Here is a 19,698-nt window from a genome sequence, read left to right on the forward strand (position 1 = left end):
TTTTTAGCTTTTTGCAAATTTGATGTTAGTAGAAAGGAAAACACAACTACAGAATTTTGTTCTGGGAGGAAAAAACTAGAAGACTGCAGAAGCCTCATTTTTCCTTGTAACTTTGATGCTCTGATGGCAGTGCTATACTCTTGTCTCTGTGACAAGTACAGAAGCAAAAGTATAAAGAAAATATGAAAATTGCATTGATTTTAATTCCTACTGAGCACCAAATAGGAAACACTCAGCATGCTGTATTAATAGCTGTCCCAAACCCTTTGCAAAGACTGACTTGAACAAATCCCACAAATTTGTTGAAATCTTCAAAGGAGAAAAAGGTAACCATCAGTTGGGGAAGAAAAGAAATAGAAAGAACCTGAAAGTACTTATTACTTTCAGTTATAATTATATGTTACATTTTTTGCAAATTAAATGCAAAGAATCTAATGATACTTTATCACTTATGCTATGGACTATAACAGAGAGGGCTTTTTGTGCAATTGGTACTTAACAAATTCAGCCATTTAGCTGGTACAGAAAACCCCCACAAGTGTTAGAGAGTTCACAGGATAAAATGGACAGTTTGCTTTAAGTGGCATTTCATGTAAGAGAAAGTGCAGATGCTGCTGCAAGATGTATTATATTTCCATAATCAGTGATAGATAACAAGAATTGTTTAACAATCCATATCCTATGTGTGCACTTAAGCCATGGCAGATCAATAAAAAAGCATTAAGCCTGGTGCCAGCTGAAGATATTATACCTGCAGGCTGTTTGGCTATATAACGGAAACTGGAGCTGGATTTCAGTAACTCTATTTAGGTAAATGATTATCTATATGATGTCTTTTCCAATTTCTCTTTTAGTTCTGGGTCACTTGGAAAGGGAAAGTCTATATTTAGCCAATGGAGTTTCTTTTTTAGCATTTCTAACAAATATTTTTTTCTATACATGAACAAAGTATAGCTAGTGTTTTAATGTGAATGATGTTGTGCTTAATAACAATAATATAATATTTTATTTGAAGTTAATCCTGAGTTCATCTGTTAAAATTCTTAAGGCTTTGAAAACCTCTAATTTATTGTCATATACTCAGAATGTTGACCGATGTGTTGCTTTCTAGATACTTGTCTGATTTCATAAATTTTGAATGAGGAAGAAAGTACATTGGCCTGTAGGGAACTGTTTGTTGGATATGAAATCATGTTCAAAACTTTAAGTTGCAGAAAACAACAGAGTCAAGAAGCGCTTTAACCATGTTCAGAGGGAACACTCACTGTTCAATGTGAAGTCTTACACTCTCAAGACAGCCTACCATTGCTCTGCTTCACTTGGTGTTGTAGTCATGACCAAATTAAAGCAAAGGGGTAGAGAACACTTTTTTACCAATGAAATGTATCCTTGGCCTTTATTTATTCTGTGTTTGAGGTCATTAAGCTTATTTTATGGAGAGGACCTGAGACAACCTAGCATGGTTCAGTAATCTTGAGAGAAGATTACTTGAAGAGAATCATAATGCCACAGTAAACTTGGCTATACAATAAATGCTTTATATAACACAGACTTTCAGTGGAAGGAAATTAAGAATCATGATGTTTACATAGTGGGATTTTTTTTTTTGTTTGTGGCAGTTTGTGGGGTTTTTGATAGGTGTTGTTCATTTATAGAAATTGTCCCCCATCAAGTTACTGCTTTTAATGGAAGTGTTCTGATCTTACCAAGGTCTGCAGGAATTTTGCTGCTATTGGAGTAAAAGTTGAGTAAAAGTTGATATCAAGCTCAAAAGACCCCCAACCCGTCAGTCAAAATGATGTAATTATTTTTTCATATCAAATACTTCTTCTGTCTAATGACATGAAGGGGACGATGTATGATAATGGTGCTTGTAGTAAATTTGACTCTAAAATATTTAGAATGGCTTCCGATATCCCACAATTGTGGGTGCCGAGAGATTGCTTATGCTGTTAATGAACTGTTAAAAGAAGCTGATATCACATATCACGGGTGTGAAGTCAACAAGCTACAGTGGTACTCTTTGGATGCCATATTTTTAGATGGTCTTTGGTTTACCACTCAGGTACAGGTATTTGGCCTAGTTAGTTTCTTTCAAGTAATGCACAAGTAAAGAAAGTATAGCTAGTAAGTCAGTGCCATTTAAAGATAGTCAGATGGTTTAAAGAAAGAAGAGATGGACTGTAAAAAGCACCAGTAAAGGAAAAGTTACATTGCTGAAGTATAGGAGAAGGAGCAGGCATGGTGTTAGTTTAATCAGTAGCTTCATAAAGTCCACCAAATAATTTAAAGCATATCAACATTTACAGAATCCTAGCTTTGAGAATGGCTTTAAACAATAAAAACCAATTTCAAATAATTGACTTTCCAGACCAAGTAGTGATGATAACCTAGACAAAGGGATATTAGTATGTTCTTTTCGTCTACTTCTGTGAGAGGGTGTATTCAGTATTGCTTCGTTGGGTTTTGGTAGCAGGGGGCTGCAGGGGTGGCTTCTCTGAGAGGCTGCCAGAAGCTTTCCCCATATCCAACATAGCCAATGCCAGCCAGCTCCAGGGCAGACCCATCACTGGCCCAGACCCAGCTCATCAGGGGTGGTGGTAGCACATCTGGGATTGTCTATTTAAGAAGGGAGGAAAACATTCTGTTAAACTGCAGCTGGAGAGAGGAGTCAGAATGTGTGAGAAAAACAGCTCTGCAGATGCCAAGGTTGGTGGAGAAGGAGGTGGTGTAGGTAGTCCAGGCACAGGAGCAGAGATTGCCCTGCAGCCTGTGGTGAGCACCATGGTGAGGCAGGCTGTCCCCCTGCAGCCATGAAAGTACATAGTGGAGCAGATTATCCAACTGCAGCCCATGGAGGTGGATGTGCCCAAAGGAGGTTGGGACCCCATGGAGAGCCTGGCCTGGAGCAGGCTCCTGGCAGGACCTCTAAACTTGTTTCCTCTCTTTTTTTCTTGATTGGTGTGATTGGACAAAGCAAGCCATAAGATCTCTCCAGATTTGTGTTATTTGTCCAATACATTTAAATGTATTTGGAATAGTATATTTAATAATTTAGTCTTTATCTTGCTTTGTATACTTTCTTCAAAGATGAGCTAGACATTCCTCAATGATTTTTTTATTTAAAATAAGCATTACAAAATGTATATTTAAGTTGAAATAGACTTCTCTAGCATGTACTGATGTTGTACAAACAAAGAAAAATGTGATTTGGAGGGGAAGGGAAGTAGGGGCTCCTCTTTGCCTACAATTCTCACTTTGTACTTAAGCAGATTTCAGGGTATCCAGTCACATTTAGGAATATAGTGTGTTTTAAAAATGAGTAGGCCCTTGTCCTGGTCAAGCTACAGGATGATCCTTAAAACCTAGAGAATTAAATAAGCATAAGGCATAAAAGTAGCAGACTGAGAGCATCACTTGCTCAGTCACTTTATTTATTACCTTAGACAGTAGCAGCAATGTCAGCTTTTAAATAAAATGAAACAGAACAGTTAATCCTGTGCTTTCTCATATAAAAAGCCACTTTGTTTCAGACACAGCTTTTTTATTGTAAAAGCAGACCTTGCTTTTTACAAAAAAAAAGAAAAAAGCAGCTGAATTTGAACAGAGTTCTCCCTAACTATTCATTATCTTCTAGTAGATATAGTTCATTTTATGACATTAATAAAACTAAATCTCTTCCCCCTCTCTGAAAAGTTCAGTGCCAGGATTCTCCCCATTTATTAGAGATTTTTGGAAGCATGGTTTTTCAGATCTTCAGATACCTTGTGTTTGATCAAAAGATGCTTTGCAGTTTTGTAAAGTTGATTTTATTTAAAGTTTATCATGTGAAGCACATGAATCTCCTGGCTACTTCTTAAAATGCTTGCAGGAGATATGACATAAAATGTTTATATATGCAAAATTGTTTATCCCTCAGATGTGTCACTTTCATAACATTTGAATGGTAGTGACTTTAGTAAAATTGCATGATTTGCACAAGTAAAGGTGTGATACTTGTGAAGGAATAAAATTCTACAGTTTGCAGAGTAAAATTTTCTGAATAAGAACTTCTGTAAACAAAGGAAAAAGTTCTGTTTCTAGGATAAGATGCAATTTTAAACTATTATGAACAGTTTTGTGCTCATTTCCTCCAAATAAATTTAATTAATTAAATGGTATTATAATCCTTAGTGGAGCCAAAGTTGCCTTTTCTTGAGTCCTCTTAAAGTTAATCCCAGAACCTTTAATGCTGTAGAAGGTTGAGCTAACACAAGATAATACTTGGATTTATTTGCTAAGCGGAGTATATAGTGAATGAAGTATTAAATGCTAGTGAAAATAAAATAAATATAAGTAGTGTAAGTTTCCTTTTGCAGTGTTGGAGCAAAGATAGGTTAGTATAATTGGGTTGATTCTTAACTCCCAGTGCAATGAATAAAAGTAATAGCTGACAATTATGTTAAAACAACATTTTTACTTACTAAACAAATACAACTTTATTTACATTTTCTACATACTATTGAAAAATCTAATATTTAGGTACAACTGAGAAAGTAGACATTTCCAACACATTAAAACAATGCTATCTTTGATATAGTTTACAGAGAAGCAAGAATTTTCAGCAAAAGTTGCTTTTCAATTGTGGAAGGGAACTTCAGTATTATTAAAAAAGAGAATTCTCTTTTTTCCTTACAAATGCTTTGATTTCCTAAACTTTTAGTGCCCAAAGGATCTATATGCAGTTTGTCTTATAAATCCACCAGAAAGATGTTGGTTTATTTCAATAACTTTTTAAAGGAGGATGCCTTTATCCATGTTTATTTCATCACTAGATAGATAAATGAATAGATAGAGAATAGTAATTTATTTATGTTCTAGGAATGGGATAACTATTCATAGTTAGATAAGAGATAATTGGATAATTTCAGAATGCTAATAGATTAATCTGTATCTGTTTTGACCTCTATTCCCTATATTTTCTATTTGGAGGAGTTGGAAAGGAAGGAAGAAAAGAAACCCCTTGTTCAGAAACTCCATCTCTGTGTTAGAATAAGGTAATTTAGTCTTACTCATAAACAGAATAGTTTACCTCCATGGTTTCTCTTCAGGGATGAAAAAGTAAAAATGAATTTGTGAACAATTTCTTCTTGTTCTAAGAGTGTCTTCTATTTTGTCAGACGCTAAAGGTTTCTGGCCTAATTGCATTTTTGATAAAGATCAGTGTGTTCCATTTCTAGTGGTCTTAGCTCAGCAAGAGTGGTCATCTGTTGAAATGTCAATAAGGTATGTGATTCCTATATGATCTTAGTAATCTTCAGCTGAGGTTTTCCAGGTTTATTTAACCTGTCATGAACACGGTAACAGGAATTGAACTCGGTGTTCCCGATATCTTACCGGTGTCTTGTTCAATAGTTTTACTCTTTGTTCCTTACATGAAACGTTTTCAGGTGGATTTTGAAATTTTGCTAGTCAGCACTCTGGGACCTTTTCCTTCTGTCTGCCTGTGATTTCTGTGGGTTTTGTATCTTTTTTCATTTCCATAATACCATCATTTCTCAGTCTCATAGTATTAAAGCAACTGCCGTCACTATTGAAATAAGATATTTGTGTGTTGCTAAAATTTGATGTTTTGGGTACTAAACTACTTTATAGTAGTTTTCCAAAGTGGCCAATTCTGTGTACTTCTCTTTCAGTAGTCCATCACAATAGTACTATGAAGTGTTATTACATTACTAATTTAATTTAGTTTTTCTGAACAACATGCCTTCTTCAGTACCTACATTTTAATCCCAGTTGCTAGTCCACTGTCTTCTGTTATCCACAGCATATCTGATATTACATCTGATGTCAGTATGTTTTCTTCCTGTATTCTTTAGCCCTGAATAATGCAGTAGCATACATGTGCTTTTTATTTGATTTCACTCAGTTTCTCATCTGGATTAGGCATAGATCCCACATCAACTGTTTGTGTTTTACTACTGTTCTATCAAGACTGTCTCAAACATACAAAATCCCCAGCATAACGAGGCCTCATGCAGCAAATTGCATTGTCTTACATTTCTTGTTCGCAGCTAAGATAAAAATCACATTTTCGCTAACCTCCATTTTTTAGCTTCCTCCTGTTAAGTGTTTTGTTTAGGCCAATATACTGTAAATTCCCTGCAGATAAATAGTTACTTGTTCCCCTGAATCAGTCAAAGACTGGTCACTTGGACTTTGCACTATGATTGTGTGATGGAACACTTTTGTAACTCATGGGTTACAGCACTGCAAACCAGGCCACAGACATTTACAGTCTCTCCAAGTTCTGAGTGCAGGGAATGAGGACTTGCTCTTCCTTCACCAGTAAGTCCAAAATCTATGTGTGTAGGCACATACATACAAGTATATGGTATATATGTGTCTTCATTATTGAGTCTTCAACTGGAAGAAAATTTCACATATGTGCTCCAGGAAATAGAAGTGTTTTAAATGGGAATAGGAGCAAAATATTTCTCTGAATTTTCAGAATGATGGATGCCAGGAGGGTTTGTTATCAAGGCTATAAAAGTCAGTTTTAGTCTGTTTACTTTCACTGTATGCTGAAGAAAGGTTAGAGACTACATAAAGACAATGTTGTGAAAGTTTTTTTTGTCAAGCATGCTCCAGAGATCCCAGCTGCTCCAGACACTGTCTTTGAGGCGCTCTCTATTGTATTGGCAGATAGAAACCAGAAGTGGCATTGGAAATTCTTTTAAATATGCTTTTAGCAAAAATAATAAGGAAAGTGTTTATCAAAGGGAGCATTACCTACTTAAGTTTTTAATGTAAGTTAATATAAAAGTCTAAAGGTCTAGCAGCCTCCTTACAACTGTGTATTACCAAAGCAATGCAATGCAGGCTCTACAGGTTAAAAAAAGTCTTGCTAAAAATATTTTGTATAAAGTTCTTTATGTATTTCATATGTGCATATATCCAAATACATAAATACGTATATTTATGCGTCCAAAATGAGTTTATCTGTATAAACCAAAACAAAAGCCTTGATTATTCTTCTTGCTCCCCAAAAGGGTAGCATGAAATTAGTTTGTTACTGAATGGAGAATGTTGTCCTGAGAATAGATTGATGACAGTATATTCTGTATCTTCTGCTACTGCTGTATTTAAGCATTCTGAAAGAAAACCATGTTCAGTTATTGTCTTGGCTTGAAAAGAAAGGTGTCTGATAGGGAAGGCAGGAGCCTCCCTTGAAATGAAAAATGCAAACCCCCTCCCTCTGAATGATTACAAATTTGAAATTAAGGGGCTCTCAGGCAAAGATATGGGAATAAGAATAACAGTTCTTTACTAGGAAAATTAAAATACAAGTGTAATAGTACAAAAAAACCCCCAAACTGACAACCACTAACAGGGTCAGAATACAACCTTGACACCCTGTTGGTCAGGGCGTGGGTAGCAGTCCCATTAAATGGTGGCTGCAGTCCCCCTGGAGTGACAGATGTGGTTCTGTTGAAGCAGTGATCCTGCAGAAGGGTGTAATTTTCCTCTGAAGGTTCAGTGGTGATGTAGATGGGCCTGGTTTTCCTCTGGGAATCCAGTGGAGAAGACAGCTGCTCCTCTGAGAATTCAGTGGGGAAAGGCTGCTGTGGTGTTCCAAATCTCAGATTATATCTGGGTAGGAATGCTTGGCTCCTCCCTCTGGGTGAAGCATCTCACAATGGGATGGTGTAATTTTATCAGTCATGCAGTGATGCTCCATGGCCCGCCCATTAACAGAAGATATCTCCCTGAAGGGAGGATTGGTTGTGGAAGAGATAAAGAAAACTGCCCAATTTAGAAGATAACTGTCCCACCTCTAACAGATAGAGGCAATACAATACACACCCCTAGTCACATCTTGTAACCTAAGTAACACCACCAGGTGTTTTGTGAGGCAGTGTGCTCTGGAGAAATAGTGATTTTTATTGTTGTGTTATTTGTCAAGAGTTGATAATCCCCTTGAAAAATCCCTTTGTAAGCTGATTTTTCTATTCTGTTATGTAAAAGCAGATGGAAACCCTTCAAGCACTACAAAATTCAGTAAGCTGCCTCTCCCAAGATATATCAGAACACAGAATCGTGTTTTTCAGCCAGTCTGTGTTCATCAGGTGAATAGGTGGGTGGATGGAACAATGCACTTTTGTAGCCAAAGCACAACTGTCATTATTTGTCCTTTGTTCTCAGTGTGTAACAAGTGCCTTTGGTAGATATTGGGTGGCATTTATTCAGTTCACTGTTCCTGCATTCTCAGTCCCGAGTTAGTAAGGGTACTACTGAATGTTGATCTTGTGTTCTTGGCCAAACGTCCAATAATGTGTCTTTAATGAAAACAGCTGTTGGATCTGCTCTTAGCAATGTGTTTCCCAATGCCATTCCTATGACTTGCATACCACATGCACTGAACCTCATCCTGGAAGAATGGCCAAGACTATTTGACAGTTTAAACACCACAGTTGCTCCCATAAAGAGCTTCTGCTGCCAAAGTACCCTGAACTTTGTAAGTCAAGGTTTTATGAACTCAGGCATGTTCAAAATATTTGAATGGGCTACAAGCTCAAACAGAAGCCACCCAATTGGTGTGAATTATTTTTGCATAGCTCTCTGTGCAACTAGTGACAACTCATTATAGGAAAAAAACGATGGAATTTAAGAACTGGAGGTTTTGTTAAGCATTTCAGTAAAACATGAGTAAATCAGAACAACAGTTTAGTATGTCTCTGTGTGCTTCCATTGAAAATATGTTTTGGTGATTTTTTATAACCTTGGACTACGTATTCTGTTGGTATAACTTTTTTCCCCTAATTTGTTGTTCTACTGGAATGTAGTACAGAAGTATTTTTCCATCATTTTGTTGAATTTGGTTGTTTCAAAGTACACAGAAACAATGGTATTGTAAGACTGCAGGACTGTAGCCACTGTTAGACTTAAGTGATAAGTTCTGAAATCTGTAACTGATTATTTAGTGGCTCTACATTCTGCAAATGAATATCCAAACTAAACCTGGACTGTTTGCTATTGGGAATTGCACCACTGTTTGTTACCAGGCACCTATTTAGGAGGAACAAACAAACACACACACCTTTTTCTCTGCCTTCCCTTCCCCTTCCTCCCTGCCTTCCCTTCTGTCTTAGACCCCAAACTCCCTCTTTCTCCCTCCCTATTTCTCTCCCTTATTTTTTCCCCTTCCTCATAATTCTTCTCCCTCTTTTTCCTCAAACTCTGCAATGGAAATGTGTTTGCATTCCTGGAATGTGTCTATTCAAATGATAGCCTCTAAGCCAGGGCTGGTATGTGAATAAATGCTTCATGGATCTCATAATACACTCAAATATGTATTGTTTTCTTCTATAGATTGTGTTGTTGGATCTTCCATTTAAAAAGCAGCAATAGCATACTTATCTTCACCACCTGCATGCAGTGTTTATTTCAACAGACAGGCTACTTTCTGATGGGAAGATCCTAATAAAATTTAGAGGACTTGAATAAATGCAACTAGCAGAATCAGTACAATTAATTGATAAACTCTTTAAGAGAAAATAACCTCTAAAGCATTAGACTGCATTTTTGGTGTACACTTTCCTGAAATTGTCAACAGAACAGAAAACTCAAGTGAGCATGGTTTTGGGTATAGCTTTTTGAAATCTCTACGAAGTAATTTTACTGTTTAGATTGTCTCCATTTTATAATGGCATGCATATGGATGCAAAACCTGCTATTTACAGAGCTTACTGCTCACATTTTGACTATCTTGCTGCCAAAGACTGCTCAGAAAGCTGTTTTTTCTTCTTTCTGTGGACTCTTGTAAGAATTAATTTCATGGGGAAAATGGAAACTTATGCTTAGTTTAGGCTGTGATTGAGTGGAAGAGAAAAAAGAAACTCAATCTTTACCTCAAAGTGCCTTTTCATTTTTTCTGATGTATACCACTTTTGTTTTCCTGTTTTTCAACTTTTAAAGTCATATTAAAATGCATGAAAACATGGTGATAGGAATCTGTAGGAAAACTGTCAAGACTTAATTTTTGTTCAATATGCGTTATATGTTTATATTTCCTTTGGGTGTAGGTATCTTTTTCCAGCTTAAGAACCAAGTGTTACAAAAACAGATGTAGTGAAAATAAGCAAGAGAAGCCTCATTTCCTTTGGTGAACAAAGTTCACAATTAGCTTGAGTGTAATTTTATGCGTGTTGTACCCTATCAAGCAGTTTTGTTGACAAAAGCTTGCTTTCTTGGATTTATCACAACTGATAAAAGATCTGTGATGCCAGACAAGAATTCAGCTACATGGAAAAGGGGGAAAGAGTGGGTCAGATGTAATAACATATTCTAGATGTTATTCCTGCCAACAATTAATGGGAAAATTAATTTTATGAAGCTCTGTTTACAGACTGACATCTGGAGGACTTCTCAGCTTGGATAATTTCCAGTGTGTAGATTTATGTACTACTATTCCTCCTCTTTTCCCCTTTTTTCCTTAAGTATTTCACTTTTCATATCTGTACCATTCAGTTAATTGTGAATAAATGTGAATTATTTTGTTGCTGTGATTTCTTTTAGGATTCAATGTGCATAAAAACTGAAAATGCCTGCTAAAACAGATATTCAGCAAATACTTATTGAAATGTATTTAGGGATATAAAAAGGAAATCAAAGTGTTCTTTTAACTTAAAGAAGTTCTGATCAGAGAAGTCAGAATATAGACCATGAGTCGAACTTTTGAAGTATGAAATGAAAAGCTTGTAGTCCTAGCATAAAAGGTCTTTTTCTCTCTTTTTTTTTCCAATATATCTGTCTTTCTGAGTTGTAAAATGTTTTTGAATCACAGAATCCTGGTCTACCGTGGTTTAAATATTATATTATTGAGTAGTGTGTACTCGTGCCTTATCCAGTTTCTTTTTCAGTCTAGTGAAATTTTGAAATTTGCTTTAAATGTTTCCCTTCTTTCAGTGTGACAGTAGTCATAGTGTGGTCTCCACACCTTCCTTCCTGTGGGAAATCATAGCATGTTGTCAAGGGTGTCAATTGTTATCTTGAGGATGTGTATCTGTGCTGTATCTTGGAGTAAGAAAGTGGAATTTCCTGTTAGTTTCATTGGAAGAAGTGGGCACCACTTGTATCGAAGCAGGCTGTGTGTAGAAGAGGGTGCAATCGTGCAACCCAGCCCTATGCATCTAAGCAAGTTAAGGGACACGTTTAGCAAATTTGAATAGCTCCTTTATTTAGTATGTAGTACTGGTATTAGAAGAGCAAGGTAGAAATGATCCTGTAATCCTCATTGCCTCAAAAAAGGTAAAAGAATAACTATTATATTGCTTTATTTTCTGGTTACTTATTTAAATACTGTCACAAAAATCCTAGTGAAATCCTGCCCCATTGAGAACAGTGCTTGTAGCACATGGAATGCTTGTATGAAACAACAGTATTTAAAAAATACTCACAGGAATAGTTCACAGGAAACAGTTATTGGCATCCTTGCAGAAGTAACATGTAATTTCTACTCCTAATATTGATGCTGGTAGTACTGCTCTGTGGATTCTGTCTAAATTCTCTTTTTTATGTAAAACAGTATGTCACTGGTAGCATTTTAGTTGTTGATATTCTCAGTAAAATAATTTTATGGGAGAAGTTAATTTTACTTTTAATTGTAGTAACTTCTGATGGTATCATGACAAGTGAATCTCAATTAATTTTGCACATTAAAATCAAAATCATGACTTCCTACTTCTTTTTTAACGAGTAGTGTTTTGCAGCTAAGGGCAAATAGACCTTTTCCAACTCTTATAACTCTTATTCAGTCACTGTCATGATTGAAAACTATTGAAATATTTTGGCACCAAAGGCCATCAGTCCTCAAGGCTATGTAAGTTACTGAATTTTGGGTTTAAGAATGAATGTTAGAAAATGTCTCTATTTCCATACAGAAATTCAACAGATACTAATTGACTTGGTAAGTTTTCACTCATGCTGTTACAAAATGTTATAATATTAAAATATATGATGCCATTCTTAATAGTTCTTTGGGGCAGGAAACCTTAATTTTGTATCCTGTATTTACAGACTAGTGTTTATGAGTGTAGATTTTGTCTGAACAATAAGAATGTGAAAAATCTAAATTGACTTGTAAAGCACTGATTTCTATTTCCTCAAGTCTTGTTGCTTACATTTTAGTCACAATTTTCAAATGGCAACAGAAGTACTGGTTTACAGATATTTATTTTAATTTAGGCTGTTGGTACATTTATATTTAATGCAATGTCAGACATAACCCGGCTGTTTTACAGTGTTTTAACATGAAGAGAATTTTTAAAAATTTCCAACTTTCCCTTCCATTTTCATAGCAGGTATCATAAATATTTGAAGCTGTCATGGGTTCCAAGTCTGATGCCTTTACTCCTCACCTTACTTTCTTACTGAAACAATTTGCTTGCTGTAAATCAAACATAAATCCTATGATGCAACTCATACTTTCTCTCAGGGTGTATTTGGATAAAGCAGCTTGTGTCTTTACTCTTCCATAGGAGCCAAAGATGCTGTATTAGTTCTTCATCTGGTAGGACTGAGTGTTTTCACAGGGTTCATTGGAGCTGCCATGCTTTACCTTGGCTAGTCAGGGTGGTACATCTTCAAGACATGGTGTATTGGTTTGCCAGTGATTCTGAAACTGCCAGGGAAAATGCAACTCTCCTACTTAGAAATGCAACCTTTTCTTAAATTTTACTCATTTACTTTAGTAAAGGGAGGATAGCCTGTGTTGCTGCAAATTTGATGCACTTTTTATGGGGCCTGGAGTAGAACATGTCTTTTCAAAATAGAGCAACTCTTGCATGAAGGTAAAAAGTCGGTGTGTGCCGTTGGGAGTTGATGTACTGCTTACAAACGTGTGTTCAGAGCCCAATAGATGAGTACATGGATTTGTTTGCTTGCTAGTGGTGTTCCTGGGAGGGCTGTGAGAAAACGATGTGGCTCAGCTGTGTACTGTATTGTTGGCAATGTGCTTACTGTGAGGCCATCTATTTGCTGTGGAACAGTGACACATCCTCCAGTGTCCTGACCACAGCTGTGCTGTAATAAATATACATCAACCTATTCCGCTGCAAGCTATTCCAGCTGATACTACTATTACTACTATATTATACGTCTCTTCATAGTTTAAATGTAGGCATTTAAACATATTTGAAGAAAAAGCTGTAAGTAATTGTTGTCTAATGAATTGCTCATAAAACAATGTTGAAAGATACAAAGATGTTATACCATACATCCTATAATTGTTTGAGTAGGGCATGTTATTGGACACTGAAAGTGTCCCTGCATTTCCTTTAATAAACATGCTGTATTTAATAGCCAATCCAAAAAAATCAGCATGTCATTCTCTGTGGCAAGCTAACAATCTTCATAAGGTTTGTTGGTTTTGTAAAATAATTTCATTCACGCTTAATTACTTTATTACAAAAATAACTCCCAGTAATCTGATCTTTAATAAAAAATCACATCATTTTCTATGTTTTATATGGAATCAGTTTTGCATATTATGTGGTCTAAATTAATTCAAACTTTTTTTTCAAGATGACATAAGTAGTAAAGAGAATTCATTAAAGCATAATCAGCCTTCTAAACAATGGTAATAGTTTCTTTAGCAAATGTTTCCTTGAAGTGAAAGTAAAGACTATTTTAGTTTTATATGTTCCTGTCAGCTAATTTATTGCCTCTTTTCCTCAATTATGCACCAGTGAATTTGTTTTGTTGCATAAACCCCACATTAAGAGTTGTCCATTTTCACCTAGGTGGCTGTGCTACAATCCCAGAGTCTGATCTAGAGGAAAGGACCTTTATACCTGGCTCCACAGCGGTGTTTGCCAGTCATGGGCAGACCACAAAGCAGAAATCCAAGCCTGGTAAGAAAAGGAAAATTATGTTATTTTACTTAGAGGTGTACAACTCATCTTTTCAGAATGCTTGTGGACACATGAAAAAAATGGCATGTATTTCAGCCTTTGTTGGCATAATTTCTAGCTTTTCTTGCAACAATAGTACAATGTGTAGGATTCTGAACTTACTCAGCTTCTTCTGTCAAGAATGGCTCAGCTGTAAAGGTCAGACTTGGAATGAAATAACTTCACAGTTCAAAGGTTTTATGCTGTGTAGTACTTGAATGAGATTCTCACAGGTTTTATTCATGATCTCTTCCACAGAGGCAAAATGAAACTGTGGGCATTTTGGTGTAACAAAGGGGTTTTTTTTCCCTGTGGTATGGTGGTTACACTTTGTGCCAGCTGATTAAAATATGGTCATTACTTCTCTTTTGTGGAGAGACTTCCTAGAATTTCAGAAAAATATTATTGGATATAATAAAATGAAATTATACTGGCTATAAAATATGTTGCATGCAGTGATGACACATTTTCTGGAAAGACTTCTTGCTGCCGGGAACTGTGATATAGTGTTAACATATTTTAAAAGCAGCTCTGTAAAGTACTGCCTTGCAGTTTAATAAAGTGTCTGGTAAATTCTCAGGTTTTGACTATAGTAATTTCACATTTTGCTTGCTAAGTTGTACCTTCACACTTCTTTTCCTCTCTCCTTGACTGATTTTATCCTATAATATTTATTATAAAGTGTGTTTGAATGTTGCTTGTAAATCAGAATCTTCATTATGGATGGATGTTGAAGTTAAGAAAAGCAGCTTAGAGGTTGCACCCAACAACAGTAAAAAATAACAAGTCCTTATTCATCTGCAAAACCCAGTTAATTGTGTGTTTAAAAAGCATTCAGCTGCTTGTTTGTCCAGCTAGTTGTAGCACAGACAGGCAAGGAGTTGGAATAGATAGTTAATTTCAGTAGTAGAATTTACATTAGCAAACTTTTATTAGTAGGCAGGAAAGAAGAGTATCTAATGCAGCAATGTATAATAATGCCACAGTGTAACTTAAAAATTAGTACCTGCTTACAAAGCAACCTGAAAAATCCCCTGAAGGCCTACAGCTCTGACTTCTCTAGAGTGCTAATTACTTGTGGTTCTCATGGACTTCAGGTCATTAGAAGAGAACCTGTCAAAGTTGACATAAATATAGTTTAACCTTTGCCATCTGGATATATTAAGTAACCTCCTGGTAATGGAAAAGTATATCATCTTTCTGATGTAGGGTACAATCCTGATAAAATTCCAACTTTAGGCAGTTAGACTAATAACTCACAAATGTATGGCAGGTTATATCTCTTTGCCTCCAGTCTTCTAATCAAGGACATATTTGTTCTTCAGTAGATAGTGTTCTCCTGTATTTAAATAACCTTATTGCCAAAATGACTAGAGTGAGTGGAAAAGTATAGAAAAGTATTCATGAGCTCCAGAAACAAGAGCATGGGGACCTGCATATCCTAGTGTAGGTCTTAGCCCATGATATAAATTGAGACTTACGTCACATAGCTGGCTGTTGTTGCTTTGTAACTATAAAAGGCAGAATGAAAACTTTGAAAGCTTTTTAAAAGTCTTCAGGTTTACAGCCATGTGTTATATGAGTGAGTTTAATTCATTCATGGTAAGAATTGACTGCCATCTGCCAGCTATTGCTGCAATATAGAGAACACCTAGAATATCTGCCACCGAGCTGTCTGGAAATTCTAATTGCTATGAGTGCAAGAGCCAAGGGAGCTACTTAAACCTGAAGGTAACAGTAGGCATGAAATCACAGCCTTTCAATGTTTTTCTGTACATGATATTTTTGGACTGAGTTCTTGCTCAGGCACCACAGACTGCAGCAAGACCATGGTGATTACAAAGAGCCCTCAAAGAATATTTTCTGTGTCTTATGTATCTTTTTATTTAAGTTTGCATTTCATTTAACTATGTGCAGTAAATGAGAGAGATAAAAGGACAAAGTAGAGTAAAAGTAATTTTTCTTGCTATATCTTCCTTCATTTCCTAATGGAGTTCAAGATAGATTCTCGTGATGAGTTGTGGGTTGGTTGTTTGATGACCTTAGTGACCTAGTGGGTCACTTCCAACTCAGGATGTTCTGTGAGTATATGATAATGTGTTGTATGAGCTATGTGAAGAACTGAGGGAAATGAGGGACTGAGATCTGGAAGAATGTTCTGTGAGAAACTGTGCTGTAGGGCATCATCCTGTTACAGACTTGCAAATTGTCTCATGCAAAGTATTATACTGAGACTTCCCAGGCAGCTGCTAAGCATGCGACCGAGACTTTTGGCTATTCTTGGAATAGTTACTTAGGAGAGCAGAAAATGACATTTAGTAGCCATCTACAAGTCTGTGCAAGGACAGAATGAGCAGTTTTAGCCCAATCACAGAGTCTCTTTGGAAGGGGAATTATTTGATTTATGATTTCTTTTAATTGCTGAAATAGTTCTCATGGGGTTGGTTTTTTTTACTTATTTTTTTCTAATCCAAAATATTGTGGTTTCATAGAAGAATGGGATCACATTCATGATATTTGGAAGCTGATGGTATTGCAGTTGTAGGAGTAGATTCTTTTAGATGGCTTTTGCTTTGAGTAGGTACAAAATACTCCCCTTAACATTCTCTGTCCCAGTGAATGGAAAAGCATTCATCCATTTCTTACCACCTCAAGACATGGAGTCTGTGTGCATTGCATTGGGAGGAATAATGTTAGCATGATAAATCCCTGCTAATTTTGTTCTTGCTGTTTTGATTAGAAGGAGGACAGAGCAGCATATATTGCATATAGACTGCACAAGCCTGGTGGAGAGTTTCAATGTAATTTGAAGTTCACTTGTTATGTCTTTACTTTTTCCATGAGCTCCCAGCTATAACACCAATGCTGACCTCTACTGCAATCAAAAATGAGTGTAGTGATTATAGACTCTACGTATGTACAGTGGAATTACTTTATTTTTTGATGTACTCTTCCTGCTGTCTTCTGTTTTCTTCTTTACAAGTTATGAATTGCGAACCAGAGTTGCATCTGCTTGAGTGATTTGACTTTATTAAGAAGTTTTCATGTGTTCTAGAAGGTAACAATTAAAAGAGATTTGCAGAGCTCTCACTTGTGCTAGAATATTTCTGATAGAATTAACTGAAAATATGGTTTGTCACAAAGAGGTATAAAGAAGTTCTTGTACCTGCGGGCTTTTTAGAGAAATCTCAAAGAAATATGGGAAGCTGCCTTAAAACAGCAATATTAAACTCTACTAGTGGTGAGCTTTAGGATGTAATAACAACATATGCATTTATCAATATATAGTCCTTTAAGTATTTTGAACTCTTTGTATGCCCTGTGCTGCATGCTACTTACTATGAAAGAGAACTTCCTAAGACCTTTTTTCCCAACAAGTATTCCTACTGATTGTTTTACACAGAAAGGGTCTCGTTGTCTTTTTTTTTTATGAGTAAAGAGTTTTATGCTGGTAAATCATGACTAACTTCTCTAAATTGATGGAAAAGCAGATTAAGAGTTAGTATGAATAAAAGAATGTTTGGCTTGAAAAATGTATCCTTGATTTTTGTTGTTGTTGTTATTTTTGTGTGAAACCATTGTGCTGATTACATTGTAATTTCCTTACTTGTTCAGGCTTTTACAGCACTTGAAGTCAGATTTGTCAAGTGTCATGACATGCAGATAGTGGAATTTTCACAACTTGTAAGACTTGATTTTCCTGGCAGAATTTTTCATCTAACATCCTGTAAACCTATGCTGTAACTGATCTATCTAAACAACAACAAAAAATCTTTAATATTAAAGGGAAAGATTTGCCTGACTTTGCCATGAGAATTCAGAATAATTGTCTCTTCCTGAGAGAGCAGTATGGTTCAGTATTTACATTTATTGTTTAAACACAAATATTTCTGAGAAGCTATTTATAAGACAAAATATTTAGCATTTGGATTTGCTACTGTGCTTCTACTGTTTTAGTTATATTCTTTGTATGTTGCTGTCATGCAAATATTTAGATGGCTTAAAGATTAAATTTCAAAGTTCTCATCTTCCATGATTATATTTAGTAAAGTAAATAAACTTCCATAGTTTAATACTCAAAGCATCTAAGACCGAAAACTGTGTCAGCATTTATATTTATGATTAGGATAGATTTTTAACTGTCTTTAGTTTGAATCTGGCTTATTATTTTTGCTTAAATAGACAGACATCTATACATAGACAACAGTGAGGTTGAGCTATAAAGTACAGTAAGACAAGATATTCTGAGTCAGATTTTAAAAACACCCTCCAAAGTTGCGCCCAGACATTGTACAGCTGCATGTCTTTAGTGTGTTTCATTTATTTTGTTACTTTTTCTCTAGCATTGAATGGTAGTGTTCATGTAGATGTTGTAGGTGCCATTTAAGATATCTTTCAACTTCACCCTTGTAATCAAAGATTGCTGTTTTAATAGCCTAGACAATTTTAAGAACTATCCCATGTTTTTAGCCCACAAAGATGTTTACTTGCACTAACTTTTTAATAAACAAGATTGAAACTGTTTTCCTTTAAAGGGTCTAGGGACATATTATATTTATCTATGTGCTTAATTTTTCTTATGAGTAAACAACTGTGTGAAACTGCAAACTACATTTTCTAAGTAGCTCATCAAAAAGTGATGTAATATAGGATGAAATTTTGTGGTAGTGTTTCATGTATTTGATTTTAGAAAGGAGTACTCTTAAACACTTGGCTTTCTATAAAGAGTTAGGTAGTAAGGAGCTTTTGGGTATGAATTCCTGCCAGCCCTCCACTGAGTCTTTTTATTTTTGTGCTGAACTGTTCTTAATATTATTTCTTGCCTACACCTATGAGGAAAGGCATATCTTGGAATTTGTTTTGAAGGGTGGCTAAATTTGCTGTAAAAACTCTGAAACAGGTCTGTGAAAGATTTCTATTTTCTCTGACACATATTGTCTATATATTGGACTAATAACTGCCCTAAATTTTCAACATGTGTAAAGTGCAGATGACCTTACTACTGTTACTGTAATTATTGTAATTTGCTGCTCTAGTAATCATTTGGATACTGATGTTTTTGCCAATTACAGCAAAGTATTTGCAACGCACAAAGCAATTCACGTTTCCAGGTTAGACAGTATAATAGGACAGAAATCAATTGTACTACTAACTGTATTGTACATGAGATTAAATAAAATGGTAACGTTTAAGTTAAGTGAAAAATAATTTTGGAAAAATGTCTTTACTATCTAGAGAGGGATTTCGCGCCCATAGCGAACTTTCTAAACAATCAGCTGAATGAATCAGTACAGTTTGCAACACAGCATTTTCAGCTCTTCATGGCTACAGTTTTGAACCTGAACTTCTGTCTGAAGTTTGGTTACTACACTTATGGCATGAGTAGAGAACAACAGACTTATTTTTTAAAAATCGTAAAGGCCCAATTAAAAGGTCTCATCTGAAGGGGTAATTGTGATGCTGATAGTTTGAGTTCAGTTTCAAGCATCTTGACAAGTGAGTTGCAACACAATGTTTGGTCATTGGCTAACAAAGAATACTGAATTAGAAGCAAATCTGTCAAAAATGCGGAAACTTGCGATGGCCTCAGGTAAGTGAAAGCTCCTTCAGACCTAACCTCATTAGTTGCTCACTTAGGTATTTCCCACTGATGTATTGTGGTATTAGGAGACTAGATCCTTGTTTCTTTCTGTATAGACATTGCTATGCAATAGGAAAGATACCAGGAGCCTGCAGCTGGGGCCACCTAATACTTTAAAATTGCTAA

General features: G+C 35.8%; 1 protein-coding gene across 3 annotated transcripts in view; it reads left to right on the top strand.

Annotated features, from left to right (window-relative positions):
* Positions 1–19,698, top strand: part of BBS9 (Bardet-Biedl syndrome 9) — a 287,736-nt gene that overhangs the window by 159,704 nt on the left and 108,334 nt on the right. For 2 of the 3 annotated variants that reach the window (XM_030943558.1, XM_030943559.1), the window contains one exon: positions 13,782–15,776. In XM_030943558.1, coding sequence (XP_030799418.1) covers positions 13,782–14,149 — 368 coding nt within the window. In that variant the 3' untranslated portion in view covers positions 14,150–15,776. Of the gene's footprint in view, positions 1–13,781; positions 15,777–19,698 lie in introns of those variants that run through there. The other variant, XM_030943560.1, reaches the window with a different exon arrangement.

Source organism: Camarhynchus parvulus, chromosome 2 (assembly GCF_901933205.1).
Source record: "Camarhynchus parvulus chromosome 2, STF_HiC, whole genome shotgun sequence".
NCBI classification, from domain to species: domain Eukaryota; kingdom Metazoa; phylum Chordata; class Aves; order Passeriformes; family Thraupidae; genus Camarhynchus; species Camarhynchus parvulus.